The sequence below is a fragment of the Octopus sinensis genome, linkage group LG6, assembly GCF_006345805.1.
Source record: "Octopus sinensis linkage group LG6, ASM634580v1, whole genome shotgun sequence".
Lineage (NCBI taxonomy): Eukaryota > Metazoa > Mollusca > Cephalopoda > Octopoda > Octopodidae > Octopus > Octopus sinensis.
The window spans coordinates 47,473,028-47,489,556 of NC_043002.1; the positions used below are offsets into that span (position 1 = coordinate 47,473,028).

At 39.3% G+C, this 16,529-nt stretch overlaps 1 protein-coding gene across 14 annotated transcripts in view; it reads right to left on the bottom strand.

Annotated features, from left to right (window-relative positions):
• Positions 1-16,529, bottom strand: part of LOC115213470 (agrin) — a 771,489-nt gene that overhangs the window by 46,724 nt on the left and 708,236 nt on the right. For all 14 annotated transcript variants that reach the window (XM_029782456.2, XM_029782458.2, XM_036503873.1 and 11 more), the window contains 2 exons: positions 16,314-16,515; positions 13,587-13,802 (listed from right to left, as the gene is read on the bottom strand). In XM_029782456.2, the coding sequence (XP_029638316.2) occupies positions 13,587-13,802; positions 16,314-16,515 (418 nt within the window). The remainder of the gene's footprint in view (positions 1-13,586; positions 13,803-16,313; positions 16,516-16,529) is intronic.

Below are 16,529 nucleotides of genomic sequence, written 5' to 3' on the forward strand. Positions count from 1 at the left end.
CGTGCCAGGAAAAAGCACCACTGATGCCATGTTTCTGGTGAGACAGCTGCAGGAGAAATACCTAGCCAAGGATAAGCCCCTGTACCTGGCTTTCATTGACATGGAGAAAGCCTTTGACAGGGTCCCCCAATCCCTTATCTGGTGGTCAATGAGGAAACTAGGGATAGATGAATGGTTAGTGAGAGCTGTGCAAGCCATGTACAGAGACGCTGTAAGTAAGGTGAGGGTTGGCAACGAGTACACTAAAGAATTCAAAGTAGAGGTAGGGGTCCACCAAGGTTCAGTCCTCAGCCCCCTCCTATTTATCATAGTCCTCCAGGCAATAACGGAGGAATTCAAGACAGGATGCCTCTGGGAGCTCCTATACGCTGATGACCTTGCTCTAATTGCTGAGTCACTATTAGAACTAGAGGCAAAGTTTCAAGTGTGGAAACAAGGATTAGAATTGAAGGGCCTTAAAATCAACTTAGCTAAAACCAAAGTCTTAATATGTAGGAAGGCAGGCAAATCACAAACGCCTTCAGGTAGATGGCCCTGCTCAATCTGTAGAAAAGGCATAGGTAGAAACTCTATAAGATGCACCAAGTGTAAGCTATGGACATATAAGAGGTGCAGCAATGTCAAAGGAATGCTAACTGGGAAGATAGTTTTTGTATGTGGCAGATGCTCAGGAGCAATAAACACTGAAAATGCTCAGAGACCAACTTCCGCCACATTCCAGGGAGAAAAACTAGAAGTAGTTGATAGCTTCCATTACCTAGGTGACCAAGTCAGTAGCGGGGGCGGGTGTGCTGAAAGTGTAACTGCTAGAGTAAGAATAGCCTGGGCAAAGTTCAGAGAGCTCTTACCTTTGCTGGTGACAAAAGGCCTCTCGCTCAGAACAAAAGGCAGATTGTATGACGCATGTGTACGAACAGCCATGCTACATGGCAGTGAAACATGGGCCGTGACTGCTGAGGATATGTGTAAGCTCGCAAGAAATGAAGCCAGTATGCTCCAATGGATGTGTAATGTCAGTGTTCATACTCGACAGAGTGTAAGTATCTTAAGAGAAAAGTGGGACCTAAGAAGCATCAGTTGTGGTATGCAAGAGAGACGTTTGCGCTGGTATGGTCATGTAGCGAGAATGGATGAAGATAGTTGTGTGAAAAAGTGCCACACCCTGGCAGTTGAGGGAACCTGTGGAAGAGGTAGACCCGGGAAAACCTGGGACGAGGTGGTGAAGAACGACCTTCGAACTTTAGGTGTCACCGAGGAAATGACCAGAGACTGAGACCTTTGGAAGTATGCTGTGCATGGGAAGACCCGGCAGGACAAGTGAGACCATAACCCGTGGCCTCTACCTGGGACGTAGCCAGCCCACTTATGCATACCGCTCCTTCTTGTGACACGAACCCTACTTGTGAAGACCTGTTGAGGCAAGTGAAAATCAAAATCAAAATCGAAATCGAAATCTTTCAACATCAATGGAAATTGTAGCTGAGATACCAGTGCCGGCGGCATGTAAGAGAACCGTTCGAACGTGGCCGTTGCCAGCGCCGCCCCGACTGGCCTCCGTGCTGGTGGCACGTAAAAAGCACCATCCGATTGTGGCCATTGCCAGCCTCGTCTGGCCCCCGTGCCGGTGGCATGTAAAAAGCACCATCCGATCATGGCTGTTTGCCAGCCTCATCTGGCACCTGTGCACGTGGCACATAAAAAGCACCCACTACACTCTCGGAGTGGTTGGCGTTAAGAAGGGCATCCAGCTGTAGAAACACTGCCAGATCAGACTGGGTCTGGCGCAGCCTCCTGGCTTCCCAGACCCCAGTTGAACCGTCCAACACATGCTAGCATGGAAAACGGACGTTAAACAATGATGATGATGATGATATATACATACATACATATACATATATATACATACATACATACATATACATATATATACATACATACATATACACATATATATACATATATATACACATATGTACATATATACATATACACACACACACACACATATATATATATATATATATATATATATATATATATATATATATATATATATATATACAATATGTTACATTACTCGGTAGTCAAGATAAAACTCTGAGTTTCAGATGCCGAAGTGGAAATCCACAACACCATCTCTTCGGTTATCTCTTCAGATAACCGAAGAGATGGTGTTGTGGATTTCCACTTCGGCATCTGAAACTCAGAGTTTTATCTTGACTACCGAGTAATGTAACATATTGTATAGATAAATTTCCTCTATTTACATAATATTGAGGTCTCTTTCTTTCTTTTGTTATCTTACCGTTTTATCAATATATATATATATATATATATATATATATGCTATTAAACCTTGGGAGGGGCATTATACTGGTAATAATCACACATGTACTGGTTTGGTAATTTATTGTTATTGTTCAGTATTGTTCATGTTATTTCAAAAGAAATGGAAATAGAGAGGAGTGTGTCATTGAAGAGATTGCAACTATGCTATGAAATAATTTTTTGGCAAAAATAGAAAAGAAAAAGAAATAACAACACAAACAATACTGAACAATAACAATAAAGAACTGAACCATGATGTGTGGCATGTGTTTATTATTATTACTGGTATAATGCCCCACCCAAGGTTCAATAGTATTTCTTTCAACACACGAATTCTTGCAAACCAAATACAAATATGAACTCTCTCTCTCTCTCTCTCTATATATATATATAAATATACACACACATATGTATATACATGCATAAATACATACATACACATAGGTATATACATACATAAATACATACATACATATATATATATATATATACTCTTTTACTTGTTTCAGTCATTTGACTGCGGCCATGCTGTAGCACCGCCTTTAGTCAAGCAAATCGACTCCGGGACTTATTCTTTGTAAGCCCAGTACTTATTCTATCGGTCTCTTTTGCCGAACTGCTAAGTGACGGGGACGTAAACACACCAGCATCGGTTGTCAAGCAATGCTAGGGGGACAAACACAGACACACAAACATATACACACACACTTATATATATATACATATATACGACAGGCTTCTTTCAGTTTCCGTCTACCAAATCCACTCACAAGGCATTGGTCGGCCCGGGGCTATAGCAGAAGACACTTGCCCAAGATGCCACGCAGTGGGACTGAACCCAGAACCATGTGGTTGGTTAGCAAGCTACTTACCACACAGCTACTCCTGTGCCTATATATATATATTTAATTAATTAAAAAATTAATTTGTATCCATTAGATCTCTCCATTTTCAAACTTGATAATATTATTTGATATTTTATGATATTTTATATAATTTATTCATTAAAGAAATATCTCTTCAAACTACAATATATTAAACAAGTGTATCTTGGATAAAAAAAATATCCCTATGAGAGGTCTAAATATTCTCATAGTGACTATATATATATAATATACACACTAGCCATGTAGCCTATTGTTACTGGGTAATTTTCATAACAGAATGCCTTTATTCCAACTTTTTTTTTAAAATTCCCTAAAAGCTTTAAGTTTTAATGGATAAAGTCATGTGAAATGGTTGGACAGGCACATAAATAATTTACATAGATGTAGACTGACTTGTATTACATGTCATATTAAGAGAGATAGGGGAAATAGCATGCTTGAAAGATATACATATACAGAGAAAGAATAAGAAAGAAAGTATTAAATACACATAGAGAGAAAATTTTACCATAAGAAAAGCATAAAAGACAGAGAAAGACAGATAGACAGATTGGCAAATTATATTTTTTGATTACTAATAACCAAAAACCTTGGTATGCAGATTTCAAAAATCAAATTTATTTTTCTCTAGGACACAAAATTTCAGAGCCTTTCTGTGACATACACATACATGCACTCTCAATTGGCAGATACTAGCGTCGCCTGACTGGCGTCTGTGCCGGTGACACATAAAAGCACCAACCGATCGTGGTCAAAGGGAAATATCACCTTGCTTGAAAAATAGGTGGGGGATTGATGACGGGAGAGTCATCTGGCCATAGAAAATCTAACTAAATGAAATCCATCTTAGCCATGCAAGCATGGAAAGATAGATACTAAAATTACAATGACGATGCTCATCATCACGACAAAGATGATGACAATGATGATAGTGATGATTTTATTGAATGTATTCTTTGTTTAAGCTGATTGATCAGACATATTGGCTTAAGTTTGCATGTATTTACATGCATGTGCATGCATATATGTGTGTGTGTGCATGCATACATGTGTCTATGTGTATGTGAGCAAGCATATGCAAATGCAAACTTTTGATATCAACTTCACGCTGAGAATTGAAGGAGCATAAATTCTATACATATTAGAGCTCCCTCAGCTCTTATGCAGATGAAATCTTTCTTAAGGCGACGAGTTGGCAAAAATATTAGCACGCCGGACGAGATACTAAGCAGTATTTCGTCTGTCTTTGTGTTCTGAGTTCAAATTCCGCTGAGGTCTACTTTGCCTTTCATCCTTTCGGGGTCGATAAATTAAGTACTTGGGTCGATCTAATCGACTGGCCCCCTCCCTCAAAATTTTGAGCCTTGTGCATACAGTAGAAAAGATGAAATTTTTCTTGTTGTTTTGTTTCTATCTTTGTCTGTATATCTCTTTCTATATTTCACATTCCCTTTATCTTTCGATCCCTCTCTATTATTGTTGTAAATAACCTATATAATTCAAACCTAGACTAGAAGGTGGTGTAAGGTATAAAAAATGCCTTGACAGCAATTCAAATAATTAACCTCACTTTATTAAACATTTTTTTTCTTCATTTTGCTAACATATTCACTTTGCTGCCAGCTTTTTGTCACACACACACACACACACACGATGAGGAACTTCTGTTTACCAAATTCATTCATAAGGCTTGATTGGGGAGACTGAATCCTGAACCATGTAGTTAAGAAGCAAACTTCTTACTCACACACCAACACCTGTACTCACTCTCTCTCTCTCTCTGTCTATCTATCGATCTTAACCCCCCCCCTCTCTCTCTCTCTCTATATATATATATATATATAGCAGCACCATAGTCAACTGCTACAAGGGTAAGGGTGATGCTCTAGATAGAAATAACTACAGGGGTATTAAACTGTTGGATCAGGTGATGAAGGTCACAGAGAGGGTCATAACCCATCTCATTAGGGAGAGAATTTGCTTAGATGAGATGCAGTTCGGTTTTGTGCCGGGTAGAAGCTCCACTGATGCTATATTCCTGGTCCGACAACTGCAGGAGAAGTACCTAGCTAAAGATAAACCCCTCTACATAGCTTTTGTGGACTTGGAGAAAGCCTTTGACAGGGTTCCCCGATCCCTTATCTGGTGGTCGATGCGGAAACTGGAAATTGATGAATGGCTAATAAGGGCTGTACAGGCTCTATTCAGTGAGGCTGTCAGCAAGGTTAGGATTGGCAACGAATATAGTGAAGAATTCCGGGTAGAAGTAGGTGTACACCAAGGCTCAGCCCTCAGTCCCCTTTTATTCATCATAGTCCTCCAGGCAATAACAGAGGAATTCAAAACAGGATGCCCCTGGGAGCTCCTCTATGCTGACGACCTGGCTCTCATAGCAGAATCACTACCGGAACTAGAAAAGAAATTTCAGGTGTGGAAGCAAGGGTTAGAATCAAAGGGCCTTAGAGTAAATGTAGCAAAGACCAAAGTTATAGTAAGCAGAAAGGCGAACTCAGCACACACACCCTCGGGCAGGTGGCCCTGCTCGATCTGTAGGAAAGGTGCAGGTAGAAACTCCATAAGATGCACCCAATGTAAGCTATGGATGCATAAGAAGTGCAGCAGCATCAAAGGGAAATTAACTGATAAGATAGCTTTCATGTGCGGCAGATGCACAGGGACAATAGACACCACAGACACTCAGAAAACAGATTCCATCACACTCCAGGGAGAGAAACTAGAAGTAGTTGATAGTTTCCGCTACCTGGGTGACCAAGTTAGTAGTGGAGGTGGATGCTCAGAGAGTATCACTACTAGAATACGAATAGCCTGGGCAAAGTTCAGAAAGCTCCTACCCCTACTGGCGACAAAGGGCTTCTCGCTCAGAGTGAAAGGTAGATTGTATGATGCATGTGTGCGAACTGCCATGCTTCACGGCAGTGAAACATGGGCCGTGACTGCAGAGGACATGCGTAGACTTGAAAGAAATGAAGCTAGCATGATCCGTTGGATGTGTAATGTCAGTGTGCACGCACAACAGAGTGTAAGCACCCTGAGAGAAATGCTGGACATAAGAAGCATCAGATGTGGTGTGCAAGAGCGACGCTTGCGATGGTATGGTCATGTACTGCGGATGGATGAGGAGAGATGTGTGAAGAAGTGCCACTCCCAAACAGTTTAAGGTATCAGGGGGAGAGGTAGACCCAGGAAGACATGGGATGAGGTAGTCAAGCATGACCTCAGAGTGTTGGGCCTCACTGAGGCAATGGCGAAGGACCGAGATCTCTGGAGATATGCTGTGACTGCAAAGACCCGGGCTGCTTCCTGCACCAGTCCTGCATAGCCCCCTGCCCATTCAAAGTACCCTGGATCCCGGATCGTCTCGCTGTGCTTGAGGAGACCTGTTGAGTCAAGTACATGAACATGAACATCGAAATAAATATAAATATCAATGGAAATAGTAGTTGTGATACCTGTGCCGGTGGCAGATAAAAAAATAAAAAATAAATAAATAAAAAACACAATCCGCCCCGACTGGCTTCTGTGCCGGTGACACATAAAAAGCACTATCCGAATGTGGCTGATGCCAGCGCCGCCCCGACTGGCTTCTGTGCCGGTGGCGCATAAAAAGCACCATCCGAACGTGGCTGATGCCAGTGCCGCCCCGACTGGCTCCTGTGCCAGTGGCACATAAAATGCACCATCCGTACGTGGCCAATGCCAGCGCCGCCCTGACTGGCTTCTGTGCCGGTGGCACATAAAAAGCGCCACCCGAACGTGGCCGATGCCAGCCAGCGCCGCCCCGACTGGCTTCTGTGCCGGTGGCACATAAAAAGCACCATCCGAACGTGGCCGTTGCCAGCGCCGCCCCGACCGGCTTCCGTGCCGGTGGCACGTTAAAAGCTCCAACTGATCGTGGCCGATGCCGGACCCCCCCTGGCACCTGTGCAGGTGGCACGTAAAAAGCACCCACTACACTCGCAGAGTGGTTGGCGTTAGGAAGGGTATGCAGCTGTAGAAACTCTGCCAGATCAGACTGGAGCCTGGTGCAGCCCCTGGCTTCCCAGACCCCGGTCGAACCGTCCAACCCGTGCTAGCGCGGAAAACGGACGTTAAACGATGATGATGATGATATACAGATATATATATATATATATATATATGAGGGTGAAAAGGAACACACGAGTTGATATATATGAAAAAACAAGTCAAGATAGAAAATGCTAAAATAATTTTATAAAGAACATTTCAGTACCGGTTTCGGTCATATTTGCACACTATACAAATATTCGTTTAAAAAAACTTTTAATTTTTCTAAATTTAATTATTTAATCGTTACAGTTGAAAAAGTCTCAAAATGACCGAAACCGGTACTGAAATGTTCTTCATAAAATTATTTTAGCATTTTCTATCTTGACTTGTTTTTTCATATATATATATATATATATATATATATATATAAAGCTGAAGTTGTCTGTGTGTGGCAGGTTTGGTAGCCTTCAACTAACACTATCTCCTCCGAGACCCTGCGGCGCAAGTTGACCAAAATTGAGAGTATGATAGAAGAAGGCTTGCTCTTCATTCCGTAGAAGATAAAATTCAAATCGGACCATGTTAAGACCAAAAATTATTTACATAAAAAAGGTGTAAAAAGATCCCTATTTTTTACGATTTTTTGACTGCTGTATCGCCATTTTTCGGTGTATTTCAGCCAGAAAAATGTTCACTTAAAGAGAATAACAAGCTACATAATGCAAAATTTTTACTTTTCAAATATTCCAATTCTAAAGGATCGAAACAAACCCGAGCAACGGCGGGCGATACTGCTAGTATAAATATATATGTAGGGTGGAACCCGGCCATAATAATAAAAACAATATAATCGCTGGTTATGGTAGAGATCAGAAAGTTATATTATTTTCATAACTTTAATTGCACTTATCAATATAGTCGATACATCAGACCTGCTAACCGATGACACATAACCCCTTTAATAATGAAGGTAAAGTGCATAGTCTTGGTCAGCTTGGTGATAAAAAAAATCATTCATTTGAAATGAAATTGTTTCGAAGCGGAAAATATAGTCGGGGAGACGCGGAGTTATCTCCCTTCGAACAGTTCCTCATGCGACCGTAACGAGTTAGTTCATATACATTTTCCGTTCCTTTGCAAGCGAGGAAGATTACGTTTCCAACACGAATTTTCTATCCTTAAATTTCGCTTGATCTGGGTGCCTTAAAATCAGAAAGTGAAGATTTAAGTCGGATTCCTCATGATAGAAAATTCGTTTTATTTCTCTTGCTGACTAGTATATAAAAAAAATTGGACATAACATGGAACTATTCAAAGGGAGGAAACTCCGTCTCTCCGAGAAGTAATTTTTCACCTCAGAAAAATTTCGTTTCGTTCCAAGGAACTTTTTTGAGACTTATGGACAACTGACTCATCATATATGTTTATATAAGGATTATTCTTGTATTAATCTTGTGCAAAGAAAGGTTCTGCATGTGCATCCAGCCTTGGAATATACCCTACATGTGGTATAGAGCAGTCCTACTCAGAGTGGTGGTCCACGAGACATCAGCTGCCGGTATGCAGCGAGTTTCCAGAAAAGAAACATAAAATGCTTATGTAATATTGTATTATTTGTTTACAAAATAAATATTGTCAACTTTTCTGGTATAAATTAATATTAGTGGTCCCTGGCACACTGGGAAAAAAACTGCCAGTACGCCACATGAGATAGTTTGAGAAGCACTGGTATCGGGCATGTGGTAATCAAATAACGACATAAGAGCTCTTAAATGCATGTTACGAGGTTTTTACCAGAATTATACTATATATATATATATATTATATATATATATATATATATATTTACATATGATTAAATCGAGGATATAAATCCTCTTAAAGGGATGTCGGCATCCAAGTTCTCCAGTTTTATCCAGTGTATCAGTGAAAAACCAGAGATGTTAGCTTTGCATTGATGGATATACGAGGGGCGTTCAATAAGTAATGCCCCTGACCCACTTGCAGTTGTTTGATTTAGCTGAAATTTTGCATGTGCAATTATTTATATCTCTATAGATTAATTGGCAAATTACAGCTCTGAACTAATTGTGGTTTCCGATTTACAGGTGTTTGAACTGAGTCAAGTGTGAAATGGAGCATGTTGAGTGTCGAGCAGTGATCCGGTTTTTGTATTTGAAAGGACGCACACCACGGGAGACTTTTGATGAAATGAAAGTAACTTATGGTGATGATGCCCCATCATATGACCTTGTAAAACGCAGGCATCGTGAATTCAAACATGGTCGGAACTCTGGTCGCCCCCTTCTGCCATTGATGAGGCATCTGTCTGTCAAGTTGAGGCTGCCATTTTGGAAGATCGACGCATAACTATTCGCCAAATAGCCCATGAGGTCAAGATTAGTACCGGGTCTTTGGAAACTATCATTCATGACCATTTGCATATGCAAAAGGTGTCTGCCAGATGGATTCCCAGGTTGCTCACACCTTTCCAGAAGCAAGAACGCGTCGATTGCTCGAGGATGAATTTGGAGATGTGCCAAGAAGATGAGTAAAAATTTTTAAAAAGATTGATTGCATAGGATAAAACCTGGGTCCATCACTATGATCCAGAGACCAAAGCCCAGTCAATGCAGTGGAAGCACCGTGACTCACCTCCTCCAAAGAAGGCAAGGGTGCAGCCCTCTGCTGGCAAGGTCATGCTTACAGTCTTCTGGGACCAGGACGGAGTAGTGAAGACAGATTTCCTGGCAAAGGGTGCCACAATTACAGGAGTCTATTATGCTTCACTTTTGAGGAAATTAAGAGAAGCTATCAAAATCAAGAGGCGGGGCAAGATCAGCAAAGGCATCCTCCTCCTGCAGGACAACGCTCCGATCCACAACTCGCGTGTCGCCAGATCAGAAGCACAGGCGTGCGGCTATGAACTCATCCCCCATCCACCCTACTCTCCTGACCTTGCATCCTCTGATTTTCACCTCTTCCCAGCCATGAAGTTGTTTTTGAAAGGAAAGCGTTTCCCAGATGATGGACCAAGCTGGGGTCTTCTACAAAAACGGTCTTCAGAATTGCATCAAACATTGGGAGAAATGCGTAACTCTGGGTGGTTCCTATGTAGAAAAAGACTAATAACTGTTCCAAGTTTCGTTGCTCTACTGCTATGGGAAGTGGGTCAGGGGCATTACTTATTGAACGCCCCTCGTAGGTATACTATTTTTTTATGTATTAGAGAAAAAAAACGGAGAAATTGACATATAGGCATTAATTTATAAGAACATAATACAATTTTGAACAATATGAAACTCATGCCGTTTACGGTCTACTAGCATTAAATACGCAGGTGACTTGATTTATGCCATCCCTGTGGCTAATGTTGGTAGCCTACACAGCTTGGACGAACTTCGTGTCTCCACTGCCCTCATAGTGGGAGCTGATGTATGCACTGGTTTGATCTGCCGTTGTGGCTGGCTCCTCGACTCCACAGGCTGCTATGGCCTTTCTTGCCGCCTGAATGCTGGTCACTTCGCGCATCATGCGGAATCGAACCTGATACTCAAGAGGTGCTCAGCCCAGACAAACATCCCCTCCATCTTGGAACCATCTGGATTGTCCAGATGTGATGGGAAGAGACCTGACGGCCTCACCCTGTGCCCCTTGTTGCAAGGCAGATGCCTTGCCTGGGATGTCACAGTTAGCGACTCCTTTGCTTCTTCTCACATCCTGGATGCTGCGGTGAGGACGAGAATCACAGCTTCTTCGGTTGAGTGGAACAAGGGGTCCTGAAATACCGCGATCTGTCGGCCAGCTACATTTTCCATCCTGTGGCGCTCGAGACATTTGGTAGGGTCGGACCACTAACAGCGAGATTTCTGTCTTCACTGGCAACTCGCCTTGCAGAGGTATCTGGTGAGGCTCGTGAGGGTGCTTAGCTGTTCCAGCTCATCAGGCTCGCCATCACCCGCGGCAACGCTGCAAGCTTGTTGGCATGTCTCAATAGCCATTAGAAAGGTTTCCCAGCACTCCCAACTTTTCAACCCAAGGTGGTGAATTGTTTTTTTACCCTTTTCTTTTCTTTTTAATTTTTTCAATTGTGTTCTCTGTTTTGTCCAGTTTTCTAGTTTGATTTTGTAAAACGGTAAACACTGTGAAGGCATTAAAAATTAGATATCTTTTAATATTGACCACCTAGAATTATGTCAGGCCAACATGTCGATGAACCAGTACTCTAAGAACTTGCAGTTAAAATGTTCCCGTCTGTTTACATCGTATATTTTGACTTAGTCAAATCTACGAACCGGCACTTTCAAGCATCGTTTATATGTGTTTCCTTCAATTATATAAATATCCATGTAAATATATTCTTTAAAATAATAATACTGGAATGCTTTGTTATTCAAAACAATAAATATTTTATCACATTTCACCTACAATTGTTTCTATGCCCAATTGCTTTAACTTGAGAAATGAAATGAAATTAACTTAAATTAATATATCGAATATCGTTAACTGGATATTTCTTCAAGAGAAGAATTTAAGAGAAAGGAGCTGCATTCTGATGTGTTGTTTGACCCTTGATAGACTCAGATATGAGCGTTTTAGGAACAAATGTATTTATACGCACATTTTTAAATACATTGGTTGTTGAAATACACATCTGAGTCTATAAAGGGTCAGGCAACATATCGGAATGTAGCTCCTTTCTATTAAATTCTTCCCTTGAAGAAATACCCAATTAACGATATGGAAGTTTAATTTAATTTAATTTCTCAAACTGAAGTAATTGGCCATAGAAACAGTTGTAGGTGAAATTGCGTTTCATTGTTTTTGTACCTATAAAGCACTTAGCTGTATAAGACAACTTGTCAGACTTATATGGCCAGATGTTCAGCACCTACAAAACCTATGGTCACTCTCTGACTTGTGATAATGATCAATCTTCTAAAAATATATTACTGCTCTAATGTTTTAGAGTGTGCTTCGTTTGCGGATATGTGAGCTAGTGACAATATATGTATGCATGTGTGTATTTGTGTGTGTGTGTGTGTATATATATATATATATATATATATATATATACACACATAATCACCTACAAACATTCAACCTTCCATACTTACATGAGACAGACAAAGTTTATTAAAACAGATTTTCTATGACTGGGTGTCCTCCCTGTCACCAACACACATTCATTTCCAAGTAGGTTAATATTTCCCTGTGTTTAGACATGATCTTATATAATAATGGAAATAAATGACACTGCTTGTATGACAGTGACACTCATTTATAACTATTGTTGTAGTGCACCTGAGTACTGTAATCAGTAAGTTCATTGTATCATTATATATATATCTTAGTCAAGCACCAGATTATCCTCACAATTTCAGCTGATTATTCTTGAGATTGCTCCAATCTGGTCTACCCCAAGGAAAAACTAAGCTAAGAGCAATAGATTCCTCGGAAGAAAGCAGCGAATGTATACAAAAACAAGGACAGAAAAAATGGTCAATGTTACACAAATATAAATACAATTAAAAAATACAATAACAATAATAACAGGACATAACAACAGGTATCTTTCGACTAAGGACGAATTGAATTAAGCTGGCGTGTGTGGAAATGAAGCCTTATGTCAGAGATACAAATATTTCACAAACACAGGGAAGAATATTGATGTTGCACAGACAATGGTCAGACCAAGAAAGAAAGAGCAGGCTTGGCCGATTGGTCAAGTGGGAAGAGAAGAGAGAAGTAGAAGCAGAGGGACAGAAGAATTAAGGATATATATGTATATATACATATCTTCAATTATACACATATATATATATATTCAATTATATATATATATATATATATATATATATTCAATTATATATATATATATATATACATACATTAATGCAGAACTTACAGCTCTTGTACTCTGACTATGAATTCTCATTTGTACCTATCATTGTAGGTGCATTAGGTTATATAACAATAAGTTTGCACAAAACTTTAAAATACTCAGTTTCAATGGAGAAGGAGCAAAAGAAACTAATGTGGATTCTCCAAATCTAATCTATTAGTGAAAATTTGTAAAACATTCCAAAAATTCCTCCATCTGAGATTCTTATGTGAATAGATGCATGTACTTGGGTGTATGCATTGACAGTTCAACCAACACACCAACTCAAACTCAACCACAGATTTATAAACACCGGGAAATGTCTTAACTCAAAAAGACTGGCTTGACCTTTCTCAAAGAAATGCATGTATGTAAGCTGTATGTATGTAATAGATGTGTTAATCAGTTGTCAATAAGATAGAAGCAAATGCAGAAACTATAGGAAATGAATGACTTACAGTGAAGTGAAGTTTTGAATGTGTCCAAGGTAAAGAGGTGAATCCAGGTTAAGAGAAGTCAGATCACCAGGGCTACTACTTTCTGCAGTATTACTTTGACCATCAACTTGCAAGAAACCATCTTGGCCAATGCGCCGAGCAATAACATGGTGATATTTATTTAGTCGAATTGGTCTAGCACTGCGAATAATAGCCTGACCATTGCCTAAATCATACCTGTAAATAACAAGTTTAGTTAGAGTATAATTGAAGAAAGTCATCAAAAGTAATTAAAAGTTGTTTATTATTAAGAAAAAAGGAAAAAAAAAATGTTACAATCACAACTTGCTAATGAATGTGCCTTGATTGTGTATGATGCTTTTGCTAATTGGCTTTTAGCTGATTATGTAAATATTGACATGATTGCAGTCCTCCCAATATTTGACCCAGTGAAACATTCAGAATATGACTGCTGGAAAGACAGAAAGCAGTGTCCAACAGTCAAACCTTTTCATAACCCTTGAACATTTAAAATGGCCATATCGAGGCCATGTGAATTAGCTTTCCACTTGTCAGAGTAATCTACATTGTAAGAGGGTTAAATCATAGTTGCTAACTCCCAAAGAAGGATCTCAGTTCCCAAAAAATCAAATGTAACAAAATAGATTGTACTGAATATTAACTTAAAAACCCCTGAGTAAAACAGAAAACTATAGCCACCATTTGCAAATGATTATGACTTGGTAGTATGTACAATGTTATTGGTATTATTTTATGCACTTTTGTTACTGTGTGCTGACACAGACATTCTTTATCCTCCTATCTTGAACAAGTACATATCAACACACTCAATCCCTCATCAGTTATTGACCAAAAGTCATCACAATTTCAACAACTTAACCCCAATCAGACCTGTGCTCCTGTGTCTAACTTTACCCTCCACTTGGGCTCCTGAGAAAAAAAACATAAATAGTTGTATATACAGCTCAAGAGTAATAATTGCAGGTAAACTGTCAAAATCACTACTAAAATCAGGGGAATAACTATAATAGGCCTATCTCACAACTACTGCATTTGTTCACCTGAATCCCTACTTTCTTCATCGCTGTCATCAGTCTGAATTTTCAGATCACCTTCATTCTTTGCATAGGGGTGAACTCTTCATCAAAAGAATAAATATCATCGATAATTTCCTCAACTACAAGGAATTTTGGCCTTGCTCATTTACAAGGTGAAGTGCCAGTTTCATCACACACTCATTTTATCACAAAGTCTGTTATTTTTTCAATTAAAAACAATCATGAACAAGATCTATGAGTGACACCATCAACAATGAGTCATAACACACTTGACTACATAGCTGCAATGTGATCAGTTGTCTTTTCTTAGTATTTTATCTTCTCTTTCTAAACGTGTTGTTCATCACTGCTTTAGCAGGTATCAAGTAATAATGGCATTTAAGCTATTCCTGCAATAGGGGGAACACAGTACGACTGGATTAACAACATGGGATGTGATATAGAAATTTGGTTGTTATTTCCAACAGGTTAAGTGATATTGTTGGCTTATATAGAAAAAATTCAAGGAGAAGGAAACAACATTCATGTGAGGACAATTTAAAGAAGAATATTGAAGAGCATAGGTTTGTTTCCCCAGTGGGAACATCCACCCAAGAGTTACAAGCAGTTCTCTTATTAAGGCAAACTTATGCTTTATAAAAATTTGCATCAAAGCAAATCTTTTTGGTAATAAAAGAATTTCTATAGATACATTTTAGTACTCTATTACTAAAATCAAAGAAATATTTCCTTAATCTTTATTATTATGCTGATCAAAACTTGAATGACAACATCCATAATAAAACTTCTTCCCTTCATATTTTGCGGGGCTGGCAAAATCATTAGCACACTGGCAAAATGCTTAGTGGAATTTCTTCCAGCTTATATAACGATTTCAAATTTCACTAAGGTTGACTGCTTTCTATCCTTTTAGGTTTAATAAAATAAGTACTAATTCAGCCAAAATTTGAAATCATTATTACTATTATTATGACAGAGTGAAGAAATATGGTTCAGTTGTTAGAGTGTCAGACTCACAGTCATGAGTTAGTGAGTTCGATTCTGGGACCAAACTATGTGTTGTGTTCTTGAACAAGACACTTTATTTCATGTTGCTCCGGTTCACTCAACTGCAAAAATGAGTTGCAACATCATTTATTCCAAGCAGTATGGGGCTTTGCCATTTTGGGGGGTAACATCAGTGGCATGGAGAGGGGAGGCTGGTAGGCATGAGCACCTGCTGGTCTTCCATAAACAACCTTACCTGGACTTGTGCCTTGGAGGGGAACTTTCTAGATGCAATCTTATGGTCATTCATGAGTAAAAGTCTTTACCCTTTACCCTTAGTGTGGGTCGATAATCAAGATTGTTAGTGTTGGAAAAATGCCTTGAAGTATTTGTACCAACTTTTGCATTCTGGATTCAAATCCCACTGAAGTCATTTTAGCCTTTTATTCTTTTGAGACTGATAAAATAATGTCAAATACTAGGTCAATAAAATTGACTAAGTCCTCTCTTTGAAATTTCCAAAGGGTTAAATAACAGCTCAGCCCATTGTACACATAAAAAGATAACATCAAAGTGTTTTCTTTTTTCTAAAATCTTTTCACAAACAAACATTCTAATTACAATAATATTTCATCAAGTTAATGATAAAGATTATCAACAGACAATCTGCTATGATATTTACCGAAGTTCAACAAAGCCTTGGTTTAGTGTCAGAGATACGAAATCTCCACTACCATCTTCCTCTTTACTATTGAAAAGAATAATTCCATCTTTATTCAAACTTTTAAATTCTACTTCAATTCTCATCTCAGTTGTAGCATTCTTAATCTGTGGCATTCTCAGATAGGAAGTTCCAGAGAATGACGGGACTGTGAAAGATACAACTAAAAGGAAAAAA